The 18,725-nt window shown below is 43.1% G+C and overlaps 1 protein-coding gene across 1 annotated transcript in view; it reads right to left on the bottom strand.

The window, feature by feature from the left end:
• The window catches only part of LRRK2 (leucine rich repeat kinase 2), a 133,633-nt gene that overhangs the window by 67,665 nt on the left and 47,243 nt on the right, over positions 1-18,725 (bottom strand). The window contains 3 exon segments of the mRNA XM_038415017.2: positions 2,595-2,728; positions 5,455-5,579; positions 16,477-16,606. Coding sequence (XP_038270945.2) covers positions 2,595-2,728; positions 5,455-5,579; positions 16,477-16,606 — 389 coding nt within the window.

The following is an 18,725-nucleotide window of genomic DNA, read 5'->3' as shown; positions in this document are numbered from 1 at the left end:
GCTTTTGAAAGCATTTTCCTACTAATCCAAAGGTCATCATCATCTGGGTTATCTGACATGAAGGAAGATATGCCTGTAGGCTAAGCCTAACAGGCACACAAGACTTCAAAAATATCTAATCTTTTTTTCAGTTATGCAATAAATGTTAGGGAAGAATGGCCACAAATAACCTGTTTCCCTTCATTTACATTTGTAACCTGAAGACAAAGTACCAGCCAGTTGCCCTGCTGCCGGGCTATATATAGGTCATGATCCCCTGGGGAGTTGCAAACAGATCTCAAGGGGGTTATGACCATTTTTCCTCTTTATCCTTTTCGTATCCTTTCATTTATGTGAACCAAGCATGAACTGATTCAAGGATGCCTTCCTGAATCTGCAATAGTTCCAAGATAGTGTTTCTTAACCAGTTGGTTGTGACCCCCCCATAAGGATCACAAAAGGCATCAAGGGGTGTGATGTTTCCCTCTGGTGTTGTCTGGACCGGTGATCTGCTAGGCCACTCCAATCCTTGACTCTGGGAGCCAGCCTTACCCTGCTCTGCTGTGAGAACCCCCACTCCTGGGCTGTTTACACACAGCCTCTGGCATGTAAGCTGCTCCCAGCTACTTGCAAGCGAATGACGCTAGCCAGTATCTCCGGTCCCAGACACGACCCTGGGAACCTCCGTCTTGCAGTGTCCAGTTATGTCTGCTGGACGCTGCAAGCTTATATAAGTTTGTCAATTTAACAAAGAGATTGATATATACCAGGCTTGTTCTCCCAAGGGGAGTCTTTGACACACTGCAAACCAAACACACTGTTTCAGGTAGAATAAACAAACAGATTTATTAGCTATAAAGGTAGATTTACGTGATTACAAGTCAAAGCATAACAAGTCAGATTTGGTCAAATGAAATAAAAGCAAAATGCATTCTAAGCTGATCTTAACACTTTCAATGTCCTTACAAACTTAGATGCTTCTCACCACAGGCTGGCTCTTCAGCCAGGCTCTCCCCTTTGATCAGTGGCTCAGTCGCTTAGTGGTGGTGGTGGTGTCTGTAGATGTAGGTGGAAGAGAGAGAGCATGGCAAAATGTCTCTCCCTTTTATCATATCCTTTCTTTCCTCTTGGTTTTGCCCCTCCCACCTCTTCAGAGTCAGGTGAGCATTATCTCACTGCAGACCCAAACTGCCCAAAGGAAGGGGGTGACTCCCTCGAGGGTCTAACAGATTCTTTTGTTGCTGCCTAAGACAGTGTCCATTGTTCCTGTGAGGCTGGGCTGGGTTTGTCCCATCCATGCCCTGATGAGGTGTGAACTGCCTCTCTGTTCTTGGAGAGTTTTTGCATGGGCTTGCTTTAAGCCATGAGGATACATTTTCAGCCTCATAACTATATAAATGAAATTATAATCTATAACCTTACTATAACATTACTGTAACAATTACTATTACAACCATGTTCAGTGCATTGTGAGCCTTCCAAAGACACCCAACATGACAAACTTTGCATTGGATACCACTCAATCATTTCATAAAGATGAAATGGGGGTGTAGGGTGTTTCCCCGAGGTACAGAGCGTCACAAGGGGGGAATCACAAGGTACTGAAAATTTTATCAGTTTAAAGCAAGGAAAATCTCACTTCCTACTTCCTGCACACCTTTACCCTTCAAGGTCAAGTATTCTCATTCAACCCCGTAAAACTCAGACAACTAAATAAATTACATAGTTTTATCATTGCTAGTATTGATACATTGTTTACTGTGACTACTTTTATAATAAATATAAGGGGATTATAAAAATTTTGACTTCACTAAGGAGTCGCTAACCCAAAAATGTTGAGAGAAATGGCTCTCAGAGATGTGTGAACTACCTCATTCATCTCAATCATGGCCATATGGATTCGATGGGCCTTGGGATTTGGCATCTTTCCAATGTGCCATAGAATTCAGCATTTTTGCCATAAAACTGCTATTTTGCTGCAGCCAGTGGCCCAACGTTTTGTTTTCTGTCTCCCTATCCTGCTGGGACCTGCTTGCAGGTGCCTCTTGCTCTCCAGGTTTCTTCTCATGAGGTTGCAACTATCCTGCACTTCCCAATGGCTACAGGGTCAAGCAGTCCCAGGCAGTTTTGTTTGGTATGGAATAGATTGAGAAACACTGTTCTATTGGAATCCAAGAAATTTGTATTCATAGTCACAGGTTTTAGGTAAATCACGTTAAGTGAACAGTTGCAGGTTTTTCTGTGCAAATTACATTAAATTCTAGCTTATGCAGGACATCCATTATTTGTGTGTAAAGCAGTCTTTCACATCTAAAATATCATAAACAACTGCAAATGAATTTAATGTCTAAGAAATATTAAGTCTTCTAATAAATATCCACTAGACTTATTACATCAGAGATGAACTTCTCTGGCATATTCCAGAATAAATTAGAGTAAGAAAAAAATAATAATGCAGATGAACACATGTATGAAAGGTCATGTAAGGTAATGTAAGGTAAAGTTTATCAAATCAACCGGAAAATGATTTAATTGCATTCAAAGTTATAAATAAGTCATTAATTGCAACTGTAAAATACCAAGCAAATTTATTAGGAGAAAGATTTTAACCATACCCTGTTCAAAGCATCAAGCACTAGTGTGTGAGTCCCCTCCAACAAACACTGGTTTTTAATTACTTTTAAGGTAAGCATCAAGTCAGCATCTCCCACTGCTCCTGAAGAACTATTTTGCCGTTCTTTTGTGGCACCTTTAAAACACAGAAAAACACTTCTTCAGGGAAACAAATTTCACATTTTCTTTTAAAATCAGTAGTGCAATGAAACTATTGCAAAGTTATTTACAAATAACTCATGAGACCTGTGGGATGGAGTGTACTCCGCACACGACCCTGAGAAGATAAATTAGGCCCAATTAACCTACAGTCTGCACCTTGAAGAGGAGCCATGGAGCAGGGGTTGATTAAATGAGGGTCAGCTGGACAGGAACAGGTGCTGCCTGTATAAAACCCAGAAGCTGAGGCACAGAAGAGAGCTGTTAGGAAGTAGTCTGCAGTCACCCCTTGGGAGAAGGGAAGTGTGTTTGGGACTAGAGACAAGAAGCCTACAGTTACTCCCTAGGAGGGTGGAGCATAGCTTGGCAAGCCCAGAGAAGGGGAAGAGCAGAGCGGTAGGCAAGGTTTATGGAGAAGAGCAAAGAGATATGGGTTAGGTCAAACTTTAGCTTGCTGATGAGAGGGCCTCTGAGCCAGGACCCAGAGTAAGGGGTGGGCCTGTGTTCCCCTGACCAGCTGCTGAAGTGGCACCGGTGGGGCAGTGAGCAGGAAGACTGCCTAAACCTATTTGTCAAGAGGGACCTTGATACCCCGGAAGATGGGGGACATGTCTGGTGACTCAGCCAGAGGGCCGAGTCATGAAGAGGAGGCTGAGGTTCTTGGAGTGAGAGGGGCCTGCAGACCAAGGGGATGATGGGAGGAGACACACTGCAAGAGGACGGTGCAACAGTTAGCCAAAGCTAATCTCCAGGATGGCCAGGAAGAGGTGCCACCAGTGGTGAGTGCACCCCGTGACAGCCTAATTCTAGTTTCCCACTGTTTTCACACTCCTGTAACGTCATAGACCAGAGTTACCAAGAGCCTGTGGTGTTAAAACTCAGTTTCCTCATGTTGCTGTTTATTATGAAACAAATACTCACTCCAAAAAATTTTGGTTGCAGCAAATTGGGGGGGATTTTGCATGTGAACTTGTATAATACGTTAATCATTCATAAACTGAATCCCAATTAACCTCAAATCTAGTAAAATAAGATAGGATTCAGAGAGATTACATACTTTTCTATGAGTGGGGATGAAGTCTAATCATACAGAGAACCATGTAGGGCACCAGTCAACAGCAGATTCAAGAGAAATGAAAAATTCAGCTTTTGTTTGAACTTTCAGTTCAAAATCTAGCAAGAAATTAACTACTTAATGGAGCTCTGTTTCTTAGTGTCCATACTACTTATTTAAACGCCTTTAGGATTTTCTTGGAAGGAAAACCCTTAAAAGGAATTTTAGACTACTAGACCTTTTCATTGGCAGCAGATTAGAAACCAAATTATAGCCACAGAGAACAATGGAAATTGTGCACATATAAAAAGAGCAGAACATGCTCCTTAGTTTAACATTTTTGTAGTAATCAGCACTCAGGGCAAAGTGGCACTACAAAAAGTAACTAGAGATCATTTAAAAGACTCTTTAGGATTCAAGCATGTACTTATTTTTTCTATAAAATACTTTAACTTTCTTCACATATTAACCTTCAAACGCCAACTCAGGCAACATTCAAAGGGAAAAAAACTTGTCTCTTTTTTTGGCTTCATTATGATGGACAAAGGTTCACAAGATTTTTAGTAAAAAAGGGGAATTTCTTCTTCTTGCTTCTTAAAGTTGAATATCAAGTCTTAAATCTCCTGTTTTTGCTCAACGACTCATTGAATGAATGGAAAAATAATACAATTATATTACAAAGAACAAGAAACTGAAATCTGAGCTTGTAAGAGAAACCTACATTTTAATCAAACTGTTTAAAACTGTGTTTTGGGGTTTTTTTGGTCAATATTCATTTAACCAAAACTCCTGACAAACACTTGCAAGAAATGCTGTCTTCAAAAAGATTCAGTTCCCCATCTCTTCAGTTAAGACTGAGAAAGCTCCAGGGCAAAAACTCCAGATCTTATGGGTTTATCAGGAAAAACAAAAGACAAGACTTAATATTCTTGATTTTAAAAAATGCTCAGGTAACAAAACAAGTCTTTTCTAACCTTGTCCAAGCCTTCTGTTTCTACCGAAGAACAAACAAAAGAAACACACGTTTTTTCCCCTCTGCAGATTGTCTCCAAGATGTTTCTTTAGAAAGGCTTCCTAAATCATCTAGTTTGGCCTCACAACAATTTGCTGTAGACAAGAGCTAATATGTTTCTAACCTTGAAGTCACTGCCCCCACGGCTTGGTGTGTGAGAGAGAACATTAACTGGATATGACACTGAAATGAAGCAATACCTCCTGCTAGTATATCCAATTTGAAAGAAAGTTTATCTTTTGTCCATCACTAATGGAACATCCAATAATTAAGCTATAAAGTCATGGCAATGGATCCATATTCCTTAAGTCTATAAGTGGTATCAAGGAGAGCAGTAATGGACCAAATTCATCACTGCTGTAAGTCCATCATTGGAGAAGTCAATAGAGTTTCAGCAGTGATGAATTTGGCACAATATGTTCAATGTTTGCCAAGCTTTTTCTTCCACCTTTAGCTATGTTTCTACCCTTTTCAAACAAAAGTTCTCCTTTAATTATAGAGCTTTAAGTAAAAATTTCTCATACAAAATTCTACTACAGGATGGATGATTAATTATTTTAAGAAAGATCAGAAAACAGCCTTATTTATATTTTCCCATTTGATGTATAATACCAGCTATTTAACTTGGATGACTTACCAGGGATCATAAAAGGTAAAATGACTCGAAGGGCCTCCAGCTGTACAGATGGCACCTTTTCATGTTTTCTCATGGCCTTTATGACTTCTGATGCAACTATCATCACTATGTCCAGATGGGGGAAACTAAGAGTAAATATGCATTTACAGAATTAATAAACATACAATTTAGAATTGCATTAGTTTTAGTTTGGTAAACAGCAGTATGTGAATCTGCACACTAATCTCAGTTTTAACTAGCAAACAAATTCAGCTATTGTAGTTTTCTTGTACAGTATTTTCATGCTTTTAATCTCTATTTAATCTCTATTATTTTATAATACTAAATGTAATTATTTCAATCTTGGAACATTCAGAAGTTTTCTATGCTGTGCAGACTAACAACAGAGCATGTTACTGAGAAGTGTACATTTCGTAAGTACCACTTTAAAACTCTGCTCTAGATGCAAGAAAGGCCATGACCTCACTCCTTCCGTTTGCTCCATAGTTTCCATAAACTGTTCATGAAGTGACAGACGCTTGTTTCTGTTCATTTCTGCAATCTGTCATGTCAGCTTTATCTATCAAAACTGTATTTAACATCATAACACAAACCCTAGCTCAGTTTATTGGCATTCCAAAATGGATAGCAACAAAGCCTCTAATTAGCTTTTGAGGGCATTCTCCTTTATTTTAATTACTTTTAAAGTAGTAAAAAATAGCACCTAAACACATGCTAAGGCTGCTGTCCTTTGGGTTTTCTAAATTTCACTCTTCATAGCAATATTTCTTTTAAAATGTTTCTATTACACAATTAGGTCAGTGGTCCCCAAACTATGGGGCGTGCCTCCCTAGATGGGCATGGGGGAACTATTTTTGGGGGGGTAATGGAGCCCATGACTGCCCCCATTGGGGGCAGGGAGGGTGCACAACCCAGCCCCACTCCGCCCCTGGCCTTCTGGCCCCCCAGCTCCTGACCGCAGCTTTGGCCCTGCTCCCAACAGCAGTTCCTGGGGGGGGGCACAGACCAGGTGGGGGCATGACTGTAAAGTTTGGGGACCACTGAATTAAGTAAATAAAAATGCACTCTCTTTCCAATTAAAAGGACTTAATGTGATTGCATATGGCTACTTTCATATGTAAATATGGTTGTGCAGCACATTAACATTCATGTGATAAGGAAATAAGAGGTAATACTTGATCAGCGAGATGAAGTTACTCACCTTGTGCAGTAATGCAGTAACGATATGCATCCAATGAAGTCAGCTGTAGCTCACGAAAGCTTATGCTCTAATAAATTTGTTAGTCTCTAAGGTGCCACAAGTACTCCTTTTCTTTTTGCGAATACAGACTAACACGGCTGCTACTCTGAAACCTGGCAGTAACGATAGTTCCTCAAGATGTGTCTGTGTCCCTGTGCTGCTGATCAGAGATCTTTGAAGTCTGTTCATCTGGCGCATGTGTGGCTCCTTGCCTGCCATGAGGCTACCCAGCGTGCGCGGGTGAACCCTCCTCAGTTCCTTCTCTACTTCGGAGTTCTTGTCATTGACTCTGCGGTAGAGGGGAGGAAGGTGGGTCATGGAGCACCCACAGAGATACATCTCAAAGAACCATAGTTACTGCATAAGGTGAGTAACTTCTTCTTTTAGTAGTGTCCCTATGGGTGCTCCACTGTATGTGACTCGCACCACTGAAGGCTGGGGCTTCAGAGTTGAGTCTGTTATAGATGATAGCACTGTGGCACCAAATCTGGCATCTGCAGCAGAGTGTCCCAGGATGGCACAATGTTCTGCAAAGGTATGAGCAGATGCCCAGGTAGCTGCTCTGCAGATTTCTGATATAGGGACATTCTTGGAGAATGCAATGAAGGAGGAGACTGACCTCATAGAATGTGTGCGTATTGAAGATGGGAGTGCTACATTATATATCTGGTAACAGAGCTTGATAAAATTCAAGACCCATTTGGAGAATCTTTGAGCTGAAATTGCAGTACATTTGCAGATAGGTCAAAAGGGAGAGGAAGAGTGAGATTTTCTGAAAGCTCTTGTTCTAGGCCATGGCTCTCCTCACATTGAGCATATGGAGAATGGCTTCTCTATTATCTTGATGAGATTTAGGATAAAAGGTTGAAAGTTGAATAAGCTGATTTATATGAAAAGTGGAAGTCACCGTGGAAGTGAACTTTAGATGTGGTTGAAGAGTGACTTTGCCAGGGAAGAACACAATGAAAAGGGGGCAGGGGATGTGTCATCAGGGCCACTATCTCCCCTATCCTTGCTGAGATAATGGCAATCAGGAATGCTATCTTCATTGAAAGGTGAGTTAATGAACAAGTGGCCATGGTTTCAAATGGCTGTCTAGTCAGTCCTTTTAACACTAGGTTGAGATCCCATTGGGGAGTGGGAGGTCTGGTTGGGGAAAGAGGTTTGCTATGCCTTTGAGAAGCCTCTTTGTGGTCAGCTGGGAGAAGATTGAGTAATCTTCTACCTCCTGGTGGAAGGTTGCAATTGCTGCTAGGTGAACCTTTACCAAGCTGATAAGACCCAATTTCTTGAGAATTAACTGGTAATCCAGGATTACGGGTAGGGTGGCTGCATTTAAGGGGACACCTTTGGGCTGACACCAGATTTGAAATCTCTTCCATTTTTGTAGATAGTGTGACAAAGTTCCGAGCCTGTAATTGTGGGTCCTGCACTTCCTGGTGGATCCAGGGGCCTCAAACTCACTAAGGCCCCAATGTGCCCTTCCTTTCAGAGCATAGTGGCCAGAGTCACAGTCTATTGAGTTACTTTCAGCACAGGCCAGTATGGGAGATAGAAAGGGGGAAATACCCCACAGTCATTGTTGCTCCATAGAGCTTAGTAGGCATCTCCTGAATGGACCGAGTCTTGCTTCCCCTCTCAAGGGGATCTCTGTAGAGTATGGGGGGGAGGGGAACCCGGGTCCACCCTCTACTCTGGGTTCCAGCCCAGGGATCCTAAGGGTAGCAGCTGTGCATTTCCCTCCACCTCTAAAATGCTGCTTTGATTCCCTGGGCCACTTCCCCTGTGGTCCCCTCTTCCTAGCTTCACCCTTACCTCAGGATACAGCAATGCTTCCTCCTCCAGATCCTTCACCTGGGCTCTCTCCAGGGAACTGGAATGGAGACTTGATTGGTTCCACCTGTCTCCATTAGCCTAATGACCTTAATTAGTTGGCATCAGGTGTCTTGATTGGCCTGGAGTAGCCTTTGTTTGGCTCTCCAGGGACCTGCTCACTCCGAGGCTGATATACCTGCCTTCCCCCACTCTTATATCCTTCTGGTCTGACTCAGTCACAGTAGATAGTATGAGTAGCTCCTTTCCAACATGTAATAGCATCTCCAGTACCTCCTCAGAGCAAGATGTGCTAACACCACGAAGGAACCAGGCTTTGAGTCACAGAATCTGCAGGTTGGGATGGAGTGCGCGTCCCGCATTCTGCAACACCAGATATGGAGTGATTGGAAGAGTCATCAGTGGTCATAAATGTCAGGTGTGACAGGTAAGGGTACCATCTGCCTGGTCCAGGTGAAGCAATCAATATGATGTTTGCTTTCTCTTTTTTCACTTTCAACAGGACATTCAGAATTAGAGGGAATGGGGGAAAAGGTGTAAAGAAGACCCTTGTCCCATGAGAAGAAGAGTGTCCCTCATGGAGTGTCATCCAATCCCTGCTCTGGAGCAGTACTGAGGATATTTCTTGTTCTGGTAAGTAGCGAAGATATCTACTGTCGGTATCCCCCATCGTTGGAATATGTCGTGTAGGACCACTCAATTTATTTCCCTTTCATGGTAGAGTGAGAACTTGCAGCTGACATTTTCCACTGTTGTGTTGTGTATTCCTGGGAAGTAGGCCACTGATATTATGACATTGTGGGAAATGCACCAGTCCCATAGCTTTAGCGCTTCCATACAAAGGGAATGTGATCTGGCACCTCCCTGACAGTTTATGTAATACATGCACGCCACATTGTCCATCATGACTTTTGTGTGCGTCTTTGATCAGCAGGAGGAAGTGAGCACACACATTTGACCACTCTGAGTTTGAGGAGGTTGATGTGAAGGCAAGTTTCATATGGTGACCATTTTTCCTGCACTGTGAGACCACTGAGATGTGCACCCCATTCTGAGGCATGCACCGGTGGTCAGGAGTAACAATGGGGGAGGCCGAACAAATGGGATTCCCATACATACAATTTACTGGGTCTTTCCACCAGTCCAAGGATTACTTGACCTTGTTGGGCATAGAAAATTTATTTATGATCTCTGTTCGGCCTGTAAACCAAACTGAACCAGGCTTGGAGGCATCTCATGGATAGTCTGGCATGAGCTACGACCGATGTGCCTGCGGCCATATGCCCCGGGAGTTGGAGGCAGTGTCTGGTCAAGATTTGGGAGCTGGATTGTATTGTGTCTAACAGCATGGATAGGTGAGGAATCTGTGTGGTGGGAGGAACACCTTTTGCCTGGATGGAGTCCAAGTCAGCTCCTATGAATTCTAGTCTTGTACCGGTGTTAGTGTTTATTTGTAGACCCAGATTTTGGTACAGATTCAGTGGTGTCTGGGTGACTCGCTGGGCTTTGGCAAAGGAACTGAGAAGGCAGTCATCCAGGTAAGGATAAATCATGATTCCCTGAGAACATAAGTGAGTTGCTACTACCGAGAGGACTCTGGAAAATAAGCTGGAGGCCAACAAGAGGCCAAAAGGGAGTACTCTGCACTGGTAGTTCTCTTGGCCTAGCATGAACCTACAGTAACATCTGACTCAGTATGATGGAAATGTGGAAGTACGCATCTTGGAGGTTGAGGGCAGAAAACCAATCTCTCTAATTCCAGAATAATCATTGACAGAGTGACCATCTTCATACATCTGAGTGCTCTGAGGTCCAGTATGGGTCTCCAACCTCCCTTTTTCTTTAGTATTAGGAAGTAGCAAGAATAGAAACCTTTGCCTCTTAGATGTATGGGCACAGGCTCTATGGCTCCTACACTGAGGAGATGGCTTACCTCCTGATGTAGCAGACTCTCATTAGAAGGGTCCCTGAAGAGGGGCAGGGAAGGGTGTTTGGGATGGGGAAGGAGGAGAAATGGATGGCATATCCATTTTGGATGATCTCCAGCATCCATTTGTCCAGAGATTATCCATTCCTACATGCTTCAGAAGCAGGTAAGATGGTCTCCAAAGGGATGGGTAGGGTTAGTGAGGAGATATTGAGGAGAATGTTCTACACGCACTTCAACCAACCCATCAAAATTGCCACTTCAAAGTTGGGAGCTAAGAGAAAGTTGGTTGAGAATCTGACTGCTGTCGCCCAGGGAACCTAGACTTCTCCCTCTGTGGCTCATAAAATCTCAGAGTACTGTGAGTGAGGCTTGAACGGTGGCTGAGGGCTGTACTTTCCTTTGTAGACAGGAGTATAGATCCTGAGGGATCGAAGAGTTGCCCTAGAATCCTTCAACATGTGTAGGGATGTGCTGGTTTTCTTGGCAAATAACTTTGTCCCTTCAAAAAGAAGGTCCTCCACTGAAGTTTGGACTTCTTTAGGGAAGCTAGATAAATGAAGCCACAAAGCCAGTCTTATCACAATGGCTATGGAAATTGAGTGTGCAGCCCATGTCAGCTGCATCTACTGTGTACTGGAGGGACATTTGACCAGTTGGCCCTCATTGACTATGGCCTTGAATTGTTCCTTGTGAGAATCATGAAGTTGCTCAATAAAGGAACTGCGTTCCATGTAGTTCTGGTAGTTATATATTTTGCCAACAAGGCCCTTGGTAGTTTGCTATGCGAAACTGGAGCGTGGCTGAGGAATATGCCTTCCTGCCGAACAGATCCAGGCATTTCCAGTCCCAGTCGTAAGGGGTGGAATTGAACTGGTGCTGGCAGCCCTTAGAATTGACTGCATCCACAGTAATCAAATAGGGAGGCAGATGGGAAAAGAGAAACTGTGTCCTTTGCTGGCACGTAATACTTTTTGTCTAGCTGCTTGCGTGTTGGTGGAACTGGTGCAGGATTCTGCCATACGACTTTGGTGAGATCCAGGAGTATCTCCTTAATAGGGAGAGCCACTCTGGAGGAGGTGGAGGAATGTTGTCCATCTGCTTGTGGTGAGACTTGATAACCTCCTATAACAGTATTTGCAGGGCTTCAGCCACTCCCTGTGCCAAATCCTGGAATAATTTGAAATCAACCATCAATGGGACATCACAGTCTCATCTGGTGATGACTATAAGTGGACTTGAGGAGTGACTTCCTCCTTGCCTGTTTAGGAGGTTCAGAAGCCCCTGAAACTGCAGCTGAAGGAGAGTGTCTCCTTGTTTGCTGGTGTGCCACACTATAGGCTTGGGAGGCTTGTTGTCTCTGAGCCTGCCAAGGGTCCTAGTATGGCTATTGTGATGGATAGGGGCCTGGCAGTTGGTACCACAGTTGACCAAACCAGGGGGACAATAAGTCAGATGTCCATAGTGAAACTAAGCCCCGTATGGCAGGTGAGAAGAGCAGTGGGAATCCATGTCGTCTTGCTCACTTTCTGACTCCAATGATAAGGGCAGTGCAAGGCAGGAAGACTTTGGTAAGTCCAGGGCTCTGGGTGAACTCTGTATCGAGGCCCCAGTACTGAGTAGGCGCAAGTTTGGTGCATCGGACACCGAAAGATCCATTGCACACTGGAAATCTGGCAGTGTGGAAGGCGTTGGTACTGGAGGTGGTGGTATGTCCCAATAGGCTTGCACTGATCGGGCAGAGATGTGGACCTGCTAGTGAGTTCTGTCGGTGCCTGGTACACTGGGGTCGATACTGGTGCCGACATCTGTACTGAGGGTGCCTTCACCGGAGAGGATCTTCTATGTTTTTGCGCCCCCACAGAACCGGCGCTTCGTTGTCCTTGCCCATTGGGTCTTTAGGTAGTCTAACCTCACTCAGTCAGCTTGGTATCACACTTGCCCTGGGTACCAGATTTAGATGGCTTCAGTGCCATTGGTACTGATGATAGTTTTCAGCTCGACAGGGGCTCTCTATGGGGACTCACTGACCTTTTCTTAGAGACCTTATGTGAGTGGCTCATCTCTCTGGGTTCACCTCCCTTTGAAGGGTTGTGGTGAGCTCCTGCCGGAACTGCAGGAGTTGAATGGCCGACTCCATAAGTAGGAGTTTGAGTCTTAGCTCCGTCTTTCTGGATCTGGGCTTCAGTTGCTGACACAAGCCACGCTTTTGTGGATTGTGCTTCTCTCCCAGGAGGTGAACACACTGTAAGTGTTAATCTATCACTGGGATAGATTCCTTGCAACTGAGGTACTTTTTGAAGGCGGACAAACTGAGCATATCCTTGTCTGTGGGATTTCTCCCCCCCCCCCCGGGTTGGGGAAGACAAGCTTTTTTTTTTTTAGGCACGGCCAAATAAAATAAAGTAACAATGAAAGCTTTGAGGAAAGGTAAAAATTAGCAATTCTAAAAGTTAACGATCCACAAATGGACAGCTATAACTCCATTACTAGCCAAGGGCAGTTGAGAAGGAACCAAGGAGGGTTCAACAGAGCACACTGGCCAGCCTTGTGGCAGGCAAGGAGCAGCGTGTGCATGGGCTGAGTCGACAAGGCTACCAAACTTCTCCAATTAGCAGTGCAGGGATGCAGACACACCTACAGTGGAGCAACCACAGGGACACTATTCAAAGAACAACTATCACTTTAATTCAGTTGTTTCTAGACAAACAATGGCTCCCAGTTATAGCAGTTTGGAAGAACAGGGCATGCAAATTCATTCATTACATCATGCTGAAACAGATTTCACCACCGTATAGAATTACAATAATTTGGTTTGAAAAGAACCTTCTACTTTTTTATAAAAATCTGGTTCAAGTAGAGTGAACTCCATCTCTGATTAAAGAATATAAAAAAGATTAAAAATATACTCAGTTAATTGTAAGACTTCCTGACTTAAGACTTGATTTTATATATTTACACATAAATTAGAAAATCAGCACTCTTATCAACTTTTGATTAATTCTATATCCGTATCAGCCAAAACAGAGCTGTAATTTTGTACTTGTTAAAACACTTCAGGCACAGATTTTCTTTGCATGCTATTTATTATTGTCACCTGTTCTGAAAAGGAACTGAAAATTTGTTTAGCTTCATGGTACTGAGAGCCGTAGTATTCTTTTTAACTTTCTTAAACCACAGTAATCTTGATGCCTGTCAGTGCAACAGTGCCTTGGGATTATTTTCTCTCTTTTCTCAGAAATGTTTACTCCATTGGGGGGGCGTGTGTGTGTGTGTGTGTGTGTGTGTATGTGTATATATGTATATGTGTGTGTGTGTGTGTGTGTGTGTGTGTGTGTGTGTATATATGTATATATATGCTGGTTTTTTACTTTACAAATGAGACAATTTAGCATTTTCTAAAAAAGATGTAACACAATGAAAATATCAAAAGTAAAATGATTGCTTAGGTAAATAAGGACAGTTGAATCAGAATTTGCGGGACTGAATGCAATGCAAAGCTTAGATCGGGGTGGGCAAATTTTTTTTGGCCCAAGGGCCACATCGGGGTTGCAAAACTATATGGAGGGCCAGGTAGAGAAGGCTTTGCCTCCCCAAATAGCCTGGCCCTCGCCCCCCATCTGCCCCTCCCACTTCCTGCCCCCTGACTGCCCCCCTCAGAATCCCCAACCCATCAACCCTCCTTCCCCTCCTTGTGCCCTGACTGCCCCCTCCCAGGACCCCTGCCCCTAACTGCCCACCGGGACCCCTACATTATCCAACCCCCCCTTCTCCCTGTCCCAAACCCTATGCACACCCTCGACAGGCCCCCCTGGGACTCCCATGCCTATCCACCCCCTGAAGCCTCTGCCCCATCCAATCCTGCCCCCCGCTCCCTGTCCCCCGATTGCCCCCACCCCTATCCACAACTCTGCCCCGACAGGCCTCCCAGGACTCCCACACCTATCCAGCCCCTCCTGTCCCCCGACCGCCCCCACCCAAAACCTTCGCTCCATCTAACCACCCCCGTCCCCTGACTGCCCCCTGGAACCCCCCGCCCCCTTACAATGCCGGAGCCAGCCATGCCACCTGCCCAGCAGGAGCAGCAGGCCAGAGCACTGGCGGCACAGTGAGCTGAGGCTGTGGAGGAGAGGGGATAGCAGGGGAGGGGCTGGGAGCTAGCCTCCCCAGCTGGGAGCTCAGGGGCCAGGCAGGATGGTCCCATGGGCCATAGTTTGCCCACCTCTGGCCTAGATCCTGGAAGACTTATGATCATGCCAACTGACTCCAATGAGACTACTCACACACAAAACATTGGCAAGATTGTGGCCTAATTCATTACTGTATTTCTAAGCAAGTGTCAGGGTTCCCTCCCCACTCTGAACTTTAGGGTACAGCATGAAAGACTCCCTAAGCTTATTTCTACCAGCTTGGGTTAAAAAACTCCCCAGGCACATTCTCCCTTGTATCTTGGGTTTAAGTAATGTTGCCACCACCAAGTGATTTAACAAAGAACCAGGGAAAAGGACCACTTGGAGTTCCTCTTCCCCCATCAATCCCCTCCGAAACACTTAAACCCCTTTTCCTGGAGAGGCTTGAGAATAATACCCTAACCCATTGGTTACAAAATGATCAAAGACCCAAACCCCTGGGTCTTGGAACAATGGAAAAAATCAGTCAGGGTCTTAAAAGAAGGATTTTATTTAAAGAAAAGGTCAAAGAATCACCTCTGTAAAATCAGGATGGTAAATACTTTACAGGGTAATCAGATTCAAAACACAGAGGATTCCCCTCTAGGCAAAACTTTAAAAGTTACAAAAAACCGGGATAAACCTCCTAGCAAAGGGAAAATTCACAAGTTGAAAACAAAAGGTAATTTAACGCGCCTTGCCTTATTTACTTTTTTTGTAATATCAGAGACTTGTACAGGATGGTTTATAGGAGGAGTTTTTTTGACCTGATGCTTCTCTGCTTTCCCCAGAGAACACACAAACAAAGCCTCCCCCTCCCCACCTAAGATTTGAAAGTATCTTCTTTCCCCATTGGTCCCTTTGGTCAGGTGCCAACCAGGTTATTTGAGCTTAACCCCTTACAGGTAAGGAGGAATTCTAGGTGACCCTAGCTGTATGGTTATGACAGCAGGTTACAGTATCTTTAAGGCCATTCAGAAAATCCTTAAGTGAAGCAAAGCACTAGAGGGAAATGGTTCCCACAGAAGTAAGCCTACTCAGCAGGTAGGCTATGTTGACCAGTGAGATGCTTATTTTTAGAATTAAATTCATTCCAGCACACAGCCTGAGCAAAACGACTATGTGAAAAAAATTCTGATAGTTGGAGGGATGAAAAAGAATTAGATAAGTAATTTGTAACAAATTTGACAAATTTTACTTTTTGTGAATTGTCCAAGAAAGGTTCATGGTGTTCTTCATTTATTACTTGAAATTTGACACAATTCCTGTGAATAATTCTTTTGTAGCTTATTCATGTGCAGCTTGTTGAAATTATTTAACATAGGATATTTCTGTTCCTTGACTGAATAAGTGTAACACTTAGAATCAAGTTTCCAGTGTGGGTACTCATGGCTAGGAGTTCTAAATTTGTTGTCTACTAACATTGTTTCTGACAACTTTCTGAACAACAAATGCATTTGTGAGAATATCTGCAGAAAGTGAGTATAAAGGTGGAATGAACACCATCAAAGGGAATTACTTTAGCAACTGGAATTAATGTTTGTGAAAATGTCCAATATTTGTCCAGCTCTACGTGGAATTCACTGTGGCTTATGGGCTACCTGTATAGTCCATCTAGAGATGGTATCCACTGTGCAGTTCAGGGGATTCAAAGGACCCAGGAGTAGTCTCTTTACCCCACCCCTCTACAGTTGACCCTGGGGCTTATGAAATTCAGAATCTTCTATGTGACTCCAGCTCTGCAGTAAATTTTCACCCTACATGAAGTAAATAACTACCTGTCAATTATTTAAATATGTCTTAAAACCTGTACTAGAACATCACATGATGCCATATTACTAGATATATCTTACCTTCCTTCAAAAACATGATTCAGCATTTTGCAGGCACTTTCAGCCACTTCAGGGGAGTCTGAATGTTTCTTCATTATGTCCAATGCATTAATGTGTATTCCTTTTGCCAGCAGAACCTTTCTAATATTTACTACAACATGAGAGAGCATTATATGAACAAACGTGTATATATTCATTTAGGCTGTGATCCCGCCAACATCTGTGCATCTTCTAACTAGGAGAAGGCAAGTAATCCTACTGACATCAATAGGACGTCTCACTCGTTTGAAGTTATGCATGTGTGTAAGACTTTGCAAGGCAAACACTTTATTTACAAATTTATATACATACAAACTAGAATGGAAAATAGTATAGGTTGGAGTAGAGTGTATTTGCACAACTTAGCCTATAAATTTAGGATCTTAAAAGTGCCTAATGGGAACAAATACAGCCAATATTTCCAGTTATGCAAAGTCACCATTATGGGATGCAGGATTTATCATTGAGTCTATTTTTAATTGTTTGTTTTATTTCAAAATAACTTTTACTGTGAATTGTTCTGTGATCACACAGGAAACCTAAAACTTTAATTTTCAAAATAAGGCTCCAAAAATTAAGTATTTCTGCATGGGTCCAAAGTCTTTCAGTTTCACCAACATAACTCCATTTATTTTAATCCAAAACTGAGATCTGATTCAGATTAAGTAATAAGTACATCATACCTGAAATAACACTGCAGAATAGAATAGTCATATTTATACCACACTGAATCCTGTACTGGTCATCATAACTATCATTAACTCCTGCCTTTCACAAGCTAGTATGTACATTTCAAACCATTATGTAAATTGACTATAGATTGTACTTGTAGATTTCAAGATGCCTCTCCCCTATCTATTATTTCTGTGTTAAGTATGTTATTTTAAAAGGAAAAAAAACAGTGGGAGAATTTCCAGCCAGAATCTAGCCGTATCCTTCATGTGGGAACAAATGATATGGCTAGATTCTCGCTGGAAAGTATTAAGGGAGACTATGCTAGGCTGGGGAAGACGCTTAAGGAAATTGAGGCTCAGGTGATCTTTAGTGGGATCCTGCCTGTTCCTATAGAAGGGCAACAAAGGTGTGACAAGATTATGACTGTCAACAGATGGCTTAGGCAGTGGTGCTATAAGGAGGCTTTGGGATGTATGGCCACTGGGAGGCATTCATGGACAGAGGACAGTTCTCTCAGGATGGACTTCATCTGAGTAGGGAAGGAAATAGACTTCTAGGATGGAGGCTGGCACAACTGATAAAGAGAGCTTTAAACTAGGAATCTGGGGGAGATGGTTGGGAGATGTCCAGGTAATCTCCACGCCAGATTTTAGCATTGAGAGGGAAGAAGATGAAGTAAGAAAGGATACAGCCATGGGTAGGAGAATGTATATAAGAAGTGAGGGCAGTGTGGATACTAGACTAATAGGTTATACTGGCTGTAGAATGACTGTGCCTAATAGGGTACAAAATGTGAGGGAGGCCAAACAGCAAAAATTAAGATGTTTGTACACCAGTGCGAGGAGCCTAGGTACAAAATGGAGGAACTAGAGCTACTGGTGCAGGAAGTGAAACCAGATATTATAGGGATAACAGAAACATGGTGGAATAGTAGTCATGACTGGACTACAGGTATTGAAGGGTATGTGCTATTTAGGAAAGACAGAAATAAAGGTAAAGGTGATGGAATAGCATTGTATATCAATGATGAGGTAGAATGTAAAGAAATAAGAAGCAATGCAATGGATAAGACAGAGTCCGTCTGGGCAAAAATTACATTGGGGAAGATAACTAGTAGAGCCTCTCCTACGATAGTGCTTGGGGTGTGCTATAGACCTCCGGGATCTAATTTGGGTATGGATAGAGCCCTTTTTAATGTTTTTAATCAAGTAAATACTAATGGAAACTGCGTGATCATGGGAGACTTTAACTTCCCAGATATAGACTGGAAGATCAGTGCTAGTAATAATAATAGGGCTCAGATTTTCCTAGATGCGATAGCTGATGGATTCCTTCATCAAGTAGTTGCTGAACCAACTAGAGGGGATGCCATTTTAGATTTAATTTTGGTGAGTAGCGAGGACCTCATAGAAGAAATGGTTGTAGGGGATAATCTTGGTTCAAGTGATCATGAGCTAATTCAGTTCAAACTGAATGGAAAGATTAACAAAAATAAATCTGCAACTAAAGTTTTTGATTTCAAAAGGGCTGACTTTCAAAAATTAAGGAAATTAGTT

Source organism: Dermochelys coriacea, chromosome 1 (assembly GCF_009764565.3).
Source record: "Dermochelys coriacea isolate rDerCor1 chromosome 1, rDerCor1.pri.v4, whole genome shotgun sequence".
NCBI classification, from domain to species: Eukaryota; Metazoa; Chordata; order Testudines; family Dermochelyidae; genus Dermochelys; species Dermochelys coriacea.
Note: the sequence above shows the minus strand (reverse complement) of the source record. Positions and strands in the feature narration are given on the sequence as shown.